General features: G+C 44.0%; 1 protein-coding gene across 1 annotated transcript in view; it reads left to right on the plus strand.

The window, feature by feature from the left end:
* The first annotated feature begins 6,948 nt into the window (after positions 1-6,948).
* The window catches only part of LOC111982717 (RNA-binding protein Musashi homolog 2), a 76,826-nt gene continuing 73,614 nt past the window's right edge, over positions 6,949-10,160 (plus strand). The window contains exons 1-2 of the mRNA XM_070433876.1: positions 6,949-6,978; positions 7,414-7,528. Of these exons, the coding sequence (XP_070289977.1) occupies positions 6,949-6,978; positions 7,414-7,528 (145 nt within the window). The remainder of the gene's footprint in view (positions 6,979-7,413; positions 7,529-10,160) is intronic.

A 10,160-nucleotide genomic window follows, 5' to 3' on the forward strand; every position in this document is an offset into this window, starting at 1 on the left:
TGGTCTGGTCTGGTCTGGTCTGGTAAAATGTGGCTCTAAAGAAGGTTGGTTCCACGCGTTATGGCAGTCAGGGAAAGTGACAGTGTTCTTTCTGGTCTGGATCATTCTAAAAGAAAGAAAGTGCTGATGATCAGTTTCCACCTCTGTCACTTTTACAAAGTTATGATTTTACATAGTAGATATGAAGGAGGCTGTGATCCTTACTATTATGAGCTGGAATATTGTCTACATATTTTGGGCATCTACGTGGGCAAGTGGCACTTACCAACAGTAAAACATGATTGCTATTCAGTAATTGTTTCTTCCTAGAGTAATTGTTCTTTAGTAGGGGTTGTTTTCTTAACTGTAGTCTATCACACCATCCTGAGGCTGCACTTTCACGTTGTCACAACAGGGAGGTTGTTGGTGTTAAAAGAGCTTGTTAACATTAAAAACTTTCATGCGTAAAAACTCATGAGGAGGAAGAGGAGTGGAGGAGGAGTAGGGTGTTCTCTAATTACCCCCCAGAAGGAGACTGGCAGGTGGCATCTGCCCCCCACCACTCCCTGCCCTTCACAGCTCCCTGCTCTCTGGTCCTGGGGGGACCTGTCAATCAAACCACTCTGACAGAGGTGTGTGTGTGCAGAGATGCTCTACTCACAATAATGTCACACTCTCACTAGTCATTATAGATAGATTAGGTAAATGGATGCTTGTATAAATGACGTTGGAATTAATTACCATTGGAATTATATATTTTTTTACTCTTAAAACATTTTGAGGAATTCAAGAGTTGACTAACTCTTGTGTTGAAAACGTCTGGAAAGGGATCTAGTTTGGACAAATCATTCGACCTGCTTCTGTGTGTCATCTCTGCGATTGATTCTTTTTTTCATGATGACTACTGGACATTTGTCTAAGTTTACAGACAAATGGGAGAGGTAAACTTAGAAAACCACAGAGACTCAAACACCAGAGAATCACACACACTGTCAAACACTATTCCTCTCTCCTCCCTCTCTCCTCCCCCATCTTTCTCCACTGCACTGCCATGATAAGAGCACCAGCCAGCCCTACACCTAGAGCTGTGGCAGTCATGAAATTTCATCAGCCAGTGATTGTCAAGCAAATAACTGCCGGTCTCATGGTAATTGACCGTTAATTAACATAAACACATTTAGCATATCCTGGCTTCCACGCATAGCCTACAAGCCACTGATGCAGACCTTTGGAATATCTACATTTAAACAAATTGAAAAAAATCCATTATTATTTTAGATAGGTCTAAAGAAACATGATATGAAGAGAATGTAGTCTATTTCAGAAGAACAGAATAGCATACTCTGAGTTGTCCTTATATTCGGCCCTGATCTGGATATGCCATATGGCTGTGGGCTACACTAGTTCATTTAGCAGACAAGATTTGCTTCGAATTCTGTGGCATTATTTTATAATGTTTTATTGTATGAAGAATACAATTGAACAAAGCTGAATAAAACAGAAAGGATATTTTCTCCAAACGATTTGAGGGAGTGAGCACGTGCAGCTGTTCTGTGTTGAGCGGGGGAACAAAGAAACAGGTACTCCTATATGCTTAATTTAGAGTTATTAATGTAACTTTAGTTGTGATACAAATGTTGGGATATATGTTTTGATTTTTAATACATTCTAAGGCTGCATGATGCGCTCTAAGGATGATTTGAAAAACGTTGCATGAAAGGCATGAGCTCTGCTTTGTTTTTTGGCAGGGTGTACACACTTCATCAGTCTCTCATTCAGAATTTGACAAGCACTTGATAATGCCTCGAATTTGCCCTTTGTGTGGCCGTAATGCCTCCTAAAAAAAATCGATGCCTTTTGTGGCCAGTGGCTGTTGTGCCCTTGGGCTGAATATAATAATTACAATTCCATTCACCCGGCTGCGTGCTCGAAGCACCTCTCACTCACATGGCTCTCCGTCACGTGATCGGGTCTTTGTCACAGGCTACAAGTGAAGACAGACACATCGGGGATGCAACTGCGGGTGTCCTTATCCGAAGTGCATATGGAAGATATTGGCAGAACTGTCGACATTTACTTTTCGTCAGCCAACAAGATGAGTAGATGAGTAGGCCTAACGAAAAGCAAAAGCACTAGTCTTATGTCAATCTACTATCCCCCATAGTACAAAAGTTGACCTATTCTATTCTGTGCGAGAAATAAATATTCCAAACAAAGTCTGGGACAATAGTGGGATGCGAAAGATCCCAAATGTATACAACCCTAGCATTCCCCAAAAAATGTTACGCCATGAGGCTGAAGCAACAGATCGGAATGTTTAGCTTAAAATGTTAATAAACTATTCGGCTATTTCTTCACATTATAAAGTTCCCTCAGCGCTCACAACAAGCAACCTCTGACAAAAGTCCCTCTACTTCTAGTCGAGGTGAAAATGATGACTCAGACACCTTATCGATAGCAACAGCTCATGGTCCTCTTGGAATCAGAAGTGTTTTTGATGCAATGGAGGAACGTAGTCAGAGAAATGCTGATGAATGTCTTGCTCGAGCTGTGTATGCAACTGGTTCACCTCTGATGCTCACAGGCAATGAGTATTGGTAGAGATTTCTGAATGTTCTTCGCCCAGCATACACCCCAACCAGACATGCTTTATCTACTCATTTGCTGGATGCAGAGTTCAACAGAGTTCAAGTGAAGGTCAAGCAAATCATAGAGAAAGCAGACTGTATTGCAATCATCTCTGATGGGCAAGGAATAATTAACTACATCATCTTCCAGTATTCTACAAGAGCACAGACACAAGGGACGACAGACACACCGGTCTCTACATTGCAGATGAGCTGAAGGCAGTCATCAATGACCTTGGACCACAAAAGGTGTTTGCACTGGTGACAGACAATGCTGCGAACATGACGGCTGCTTGGTCTAAAGTGGAGGCGTACTACCCTCACATCACACCCATTGGCTGTGCTGCTCATGCATTGAATCTGCTCCTCAAGGACATCATGGCACTGAAAACAATGGATACACTCTACAAGAGAGCCAAGGAAATTATTAGGTATGTGAAGGGTCATCAAGTTATAGCAGCAATCTACCTCACCAAGCAAAGTGAAAAGTATAAGAGCACCACATTGAAGCTGCCCAGCAACACCCGTTGGGGTGGTGTGGTCATCATGTTTGACAGTCTCCTGGAGGGGAAGGAGTCTCTCCAAGAAATGGCCATATCACAGTCTGCCAATATGGACAGCCCCATCAAGAGGATTCTCCTGGATTATGTATTTTGGGAGAGAGTGGTAAGCAGCCTGAAACTCCTGAAACCTATAGCAGTAGCTATTGCACGGAGAGGGAGACAATGCCACCCTGTTTGATGTTCAGACAGAAGAAATCCATACTGCCCTGCCCACTTCACTGTTACTCCAACCAGAGGAAACTGCAGTTCTGAAATACATCAAAAAGCATGAAGACTTCTGCCTGAAGCCCATACACGCCTCAGCGTACATGTTGGATCCCAAGTATGCTGGCAAGAGCATCCTGTCTGGTGCAGAGATCAACAAGGCCCATGGTGTCATCACTACCGTGTCTCGCCACCTTGGCCTGGATGAGGGCAAGATTCTTAGCAGTCTGGCAAAGTACAATTCCAAGCAAGGGCTTTGGAATGGAGATGCAATATGGCAGTCGTGCCAACATATCTCATCAGCCACCTGGTGGAAGGGACTTTGTGGATCTGAGGCTCTTTCCCCTGTTGCCTCCATCGTCCTCCAAATCCCACCAACATCAGCCACCTCAGAGCGCAACTGGTCCTTGTTTGGGAACACACACACCAAAGCACGCAACAGGCTGACCAATACAAGGGTTGACAAATTGGTGGCCATCCGGGCAAATTTGAGGCTTTTTGAGCCTGACAACAAGCCATCCTCAACAAGGTTGTAAAGTGACAGTGAAGATGAGGCCTCAAAGTCTAATGTTCAAGAGGTGGACATTGAGGAGGTCCAGGGAGAAGACATGGAAGCCTGAGAGGAAGACAACCAAAGCTTTAGTTTCTTTCATTTTACAGATGTATGTTCAAATCGTTTTTGGGAGATGCGATGGATCATTGGGGATCATTCAATATTCCCTTTCTTTTGTTGTTTATGTTTCTGTCTCCATGTGATATGGTAAATATACCCAATGCAAAACATCTACATTTAAATGGTATTAATATTAATTTGCATATATTTCAGTTAATTTCCATATATTTCCGTTAGTTCCTAAGGAAAGTTTCCACCTCTGAATATTACCCAAAATGTGCAACTCTTGTTGTCACCCATCAGACTATTCTTGATTTAATCTTGTCTTTACATATACTAAATAATATATGTGTGAAATATATTTTGATTTAGAATGGACCATTATCATGCATCTGTCTCGAAACAGAGGCAGTGGAAAACATACGTCGTCTATGCACTTAAATAGTGAATGGAGGACGCTTTTCCCCGTGGTTTATTTTCATGCCAGCCTGGTAGGCTATACTCCTGTTGTAACGAGAAGCAATGTGCTTAATATTAGGAAAGTTTAGAAATAAATATAGTAGGCCTAGCCTATAGCTGATGGGATCCTCCTCTTTTTAATAGAGGCCATCACTCTGTTTTCTCACGCAATTGCATGGCCTATAGAAATGTTGCGTAACATGAGCTCATGGGCTCTCATGAAGTGTTTGATTAGATTTGCGATTACATTTGCATTGATGTCAGCGTGATTAGAGGGACAATAGAGTGCTGAGTACCATGCGGTTAGCAGGTTTGGTAGGCTACTAATGACCATCAGCACATCAGAGCTTGGAGAAACCTAATTACCGTGACTAAACGGTCACGTGGAATTTGACTGCCGTCATGACTCGTGACCGACCATGACCGCCTACCTCCACCCCCTCACCCCCTTACTCCCCCACACCATTAACCCCCCTTCATATTTTCATTAAAATCTGAAGGACCTCATCAGCACTCGTTAAAACCTGAGCCATCCATGTAATTAGTTAAGTAATAACAGGGAAGCGCTCGTCAGGCCTCTTAACTAACGGGCCCTGGCCCCACCGCTCCACTGGTGCTGATGACACCCACCCTGATCACGACTGGCTCTCCACGGCCATTAGCCAGCAGCGGGCAGAGACCCACCACCGCTCCCTTCACCCACTACGCCCGCTCCTCTTCACCCGCCTGATGGTGATATAATTATAGACAGTCACATCCCCTCTGTTTTAGGACCAATGTGTTTAATTAAAGAGGATGAAGGTTAGCATGGCCTCTAGCATGGCTTCTGTCTGCTCTGACTTTGTTTTGGTGTGTTTACAATGTATTGATTGAAGGCTAATGACGATACTGGCATAGCCATTGAAACAAATCAATTTACCTTAATAACACAATGGCCTTGGTGTGTTCTGGGATGCTTTTGATAACCCCTGGCATAAAAGCAATAAGCGTTATGTTAGGAGGATGGATGTCAGTCAGCACAGCGGTGTGTGTGTGTGGAGATGGGGGGGTGCAAATATGAATGGCAACACAGGCGGTTGAGGTGTGTGTGTTGGGGGGGTAAATTTGTGCCTTGGGGTGGAAGCGGTTGTGTAATGAGAACCAGAAAATGGGAGATGGGTTGAGGGAGACAGAGATAGACAAAGCGTGGAGACAGGAGATGGAGAGAGATGAGAACTTTGACAAACTTTACCTGGAGACGGAGCAGCCCTGCTCACTTCAGCAAACTAACAAACAGATATAAAACAAGAAAATCATTTCAGCTGTGGGAGGGGGGGAGGAAACACTAGGACCCTCTGTTCTCATTTAGCCCAAAATTAAAGATGTGAGGTTAGATGGCCTTCTAGGTGCTCCACAAGATGGCCCTACTCTGAAAGCCCTGTGTGAGATTGGGTCAACACCATATTCCTTTCATGATTTTCAGTGCCTATGTATTGTACAGTGCTGTATGTTCATCTCAAGTACAGGAAAACGATTTTTCACGTATGACTGATGTTGTGTCTTGTTGTCTGTCCTGAAATCTCTGACACATGCCATATTCCTTGAATGTATTCAATGTCTATCTGCAGTTAAATTCGGAAGTTTACATTACACCTTAGCCAATACATTTAAACTCAGTTTTTCACAATTCCTGACATTTAATCCTAGTAAACATTCCCTGTCTTAGGTCAGTTAGGATCACCACTTTATTTTAAGAATGTGAAATGTCAGAATAATAGTAGAGAGAATTATTTATTTCAGCTTTTATTTCTTTCATCACATTCCCAGTGGGTCAGAAGTTTACATACAGTCAATTAGTATTTGTTAGCATTGCCTTTAAATTGTTTAACTTGGGTCAAACGTTTCGGGTAGCCTTCCACAAGCGTCCACAATAAGTTGGGTGAATTTTGGCCCATTCCTCCTGACAGAGCTGGTGTAACTGAGTCAGGTTTGTAGGCCTCCTTGCTCGCACAAGCTCTTTCAGTTCTGCCCCAAATGTTCTATAGGATTGAGGTCAGGGCTTTGTGATGGCCACTCCAATACCTTGACTTGTTGTCCTTAAGCCATTTTCCACAACTTTGGAAGTATGCTTGGGGTCATTGTCCATTTGAAGACCCATTTGCGACCAAGCTTTAACTTCCTGACTGATGTCTTGAGATTTTGCTTCAATATATCCACACAATTTACCGTCCTCATGACGCCATCTATTTTGTGAAGTGGACCAGTCCCTCCTGCAGCAAAGCAACCCCACAACATGATGCTGCCAACCCGTGCTTCAAGGTTGGGATGGTGTTCTCCGGCTCCTTCTTGAGTGGTATGACGGCTGCGTGGTCCTATGGTGTTTATACTTGCGTACTATTGTTTGTACAGATGAACGTGGTACCTTCAGGCGTTTGTAAATTGCTCCCAAGGGTGAACCAGACTTGTGGAGGTCTACAATTTTTTTTCTTGGCTGTCTTGGCTGATTTCTTTAGATTTTCCCATGATGTCAAGCAAAGAGGCACAGAGTTTGAAGGTAGGCCTTGAAATACATTCACAGGGTCACCTTCAAATGATTCAAATGATGTCAATTAGCCTATCAGAAGCTTCTAAAGCCATGACATAATTTTATGGAATTTTCCAAGCTGTTTAAAGGCACAGTCAACTTAGTGTATGTAAACTTCTGGCCCACTGGAATTGTGATACAGTGAATCATAAGGGAAATAATCTGTCTGTAAACAATTGTTGAAAAAATTACTTGTGTCATGCACAAAGTAGATGTCCTAACCGACTTGCCAAAACTATAGTTTGTTAACAAGAAATGTGTGGTGTGGTTGAAAAACAAATTTTAATGTCTCCAATCTGAGTGTATGTAAACTTCCGACTTCAACTGTATGTATTGTCTATGTTCATCCTGTGCACTGTGAGAGGCCTTGTCATTGATGTGCATCTGGTTGTGTCCTGTCCACAGGTAGAATGCAAGAAGGCTCAGCCCAAGGAGGTGATGTTCCCACCGGGTACGCGAGGCAGGGCCAGGGGCCTGCCCTACACCATGGAYGCCTTCATGCTGGGGATGGGCATGCTGAGTGAGTACACTTGGATTGGTGCAAGACATATTTTCAGAATCAATGGGGCCTTATGGTAATATTGACAAAACACAATATGGCAATTAGCAAATGTAGCCCACTAACTTTTCCAAAGTGACCCTTTCCAAGACTTTGACATTACCGTGGTTTCTAATGCTCTGGCAGGACAGGAAGGGCACTCTGACTGACACTGACTAACTGTGTCTCCCTCCACCGCTGACATGTCCTCTCACACTGTCTGATACCAACACCAACTCTGGTACCAATCCTGATTCTGACTCTGACGTGCTAGTGATTTCTGCCTGACATTGAGACTCTCAGNCTCTCACACTGTCTGATACCAACACCAACTCTGGTACCAATCCTGATTCTGACTCTGACGTGCTAGTGATTTCTGCCTGACATTGAGACTCTCAGCCACTTACTATGTAAAGGAATGTAACTAAAAGGACATGCTCCCCAAATCCCTATGAAGGATTAAGAAGGCAAGGTGAAATACTGTCAAATGGCTCCTACAAGTTCGCTGCCACTTACAAACATCTTCTAGACTAGAGCTCATTCAAGGAAATGCTGGAGACTCTTCCGTCACCCCCCCCACAACGACACAAAGACCCCCTCCCTCACAGCAGTTCACAAAGCATGTTCCCCCATTTTCTGTAGATTTGACAAGGAAAAGACAGGAAACAAGGATTTTGTGAAGGCTCCCCCAACCTGCTCTACCCCCTCCCTTCCAGCTCCCTCCTCCCTTCTCACTATCTTCTCAGAGCTTCAGCCCAGCGTTAGTGACAAGAGATAATTACTGTTAGATTGATCGTCTGCTCAAAGTAACTGAAGCAAATAAATMGTTTGATGCTGGGTGCTGAATCCGAATGACGGCTAATGGAAGCTGCAGGATAGGTCGCCCTGCCCGTAATTTGGCTTGATGAAGCATCCTCATAGGGGCTTGCATGAAATATTCTATTGATATTCAGACAGTCCCGTTACCATATCCACTGCCTCGAACCCCCCACCCACCCCCCCCAAACCCCAGTTCTCCCAGCCCCCAAATTCATCCAAGCAGAGCTATGGATTACAGAAGTAAATGAAGAGGAAAATTGAAGTAATGTTAAATTATGAATTTATGATTTCATCTGGCAGACCTCAAGATTGCTGAATTATAGGGTATGGATATCACATGGTTTCATCTGTTGGGGGGATGAGAGGAGGGCTTGTCTCCTACTGTAGTTCATCTTCATCAACATCATTCATTCTCCAACTTCTCCACCACAAACCTCTAGCTTCTGTTCTAACTCAGCCTGGTTGGTTTGGCAGAGTTGTGTCAAGTTGCTCTACAGGTGGCAGTGTCAATGCCCTGTCAACAGACATGTTTTAGGGCAGGGTTCTCCAACCCTGTTCCTCCAACTCTAATTTAGCTCACCTGATTGTAATAATTAGCTGGATGATAAATTGAATCAGATTAGTTCTAACTGGGGTTGGAGTGAAAAACTACAGGAGGGTAGCTCTCCAGGAACAGGGTTGGATTGAAAACCTACAGGAGGGTAGCTCTCCAGGAACAATGTTGGAGTGAAAACCTACAGGAGGGTAGCTCTCCAGGAATACAGTGTTGGATTGAAAACCTACAGGAGGGTAGCTCTCCAGGAACAGGGTTGGAGTGAAAACCTACAGGAGTTTAGCTCTTCAGGAACAGGGTTGAAGAGCCCTGTTTTAGACTGATATGAAGACACTCCACAACATTCTGGTGAACTTATTCAGATTTATCAACTTGGCAAAATGTGGAGCGAATGGAAAGAGTGCATAGAAGAGGAGGAGGAGAGAAGTGTGAGTAGCAGTAAAGGAAAGGATGGAGAGAGAGGGAGTATGAACTGAACTGCCAAGTTCTCTTCGACACTTGTTATCTAAGTGAAATTGGAAAAGCAGGACAGCGAAACATTCTGTTCGCTAATTTGCATACAAAAATCAACAAGGCTTATTATTTAAGGAACCCTAATTCCTTACGTGCCTAAATCTCATTAACCCCCCCCCCCACCCCCCCTTCTGTTCGCTTCTTTGTTTACCACACCTAATCGAGCCATTTATCTTTATTGCGTTAGAGCCTGAATGTATGTTTGCTGAAATTAATGCACATTTAAAGCCCTGTGCAGAGTGCGGCTTTACCAGATGCATAATTGGTTTTAAAGTGAATCTGAACTGTTGAGCCATAAAATAGGTGCATTAGTATGCATATTAATACACGGGCCCTGAGGCTCTGAGGCAGCCACAGTGGGGCCAGATACAGTGACAGCCTTTATTTACTGAGGTATATACAGAGAGATATGGAGGACAGGAGAGGAGAGACAGGAGAGACTGAAGAGAGGAGCCCACCCCAGAACAATTGTCAGACGAATCACTTCCTATCTGCTGTGTGTGTGTGTGCGTTCATGCATGCCGGCACACGGTCTATGCCTCGTCTCGACAGCCAGACCACACCCCCTCCTCTCCTGTTTCCATGTCTCCATCCCCTCATGTTGAGCTTGCTTGTCTGGATGTCTTTCTCTAGCCTAGCTCCGCCTCCTGGAGGAAAGCAGAAGCACATGGTGATCGTCTCACCTGCTAGTGTTACACACACACACACACACACACACACACACACACA

This window comes from Salvelinus sp. IW2-2015, linkage group LG22 (assembly GCF_002910315.2).
Source record: "Salvelinus sp. IW2-2015 linkage group LG22, ASM291031v2, whole genome shotgun sequence".
Taxonomy (NCBI): domain Eukaryota; kingdom Metazoa; phylum Chordata; class Actinopteri; order Salmoniformes; family Salmonidae; genus Salvelinus; species Salvelinus sp. IW2-2015.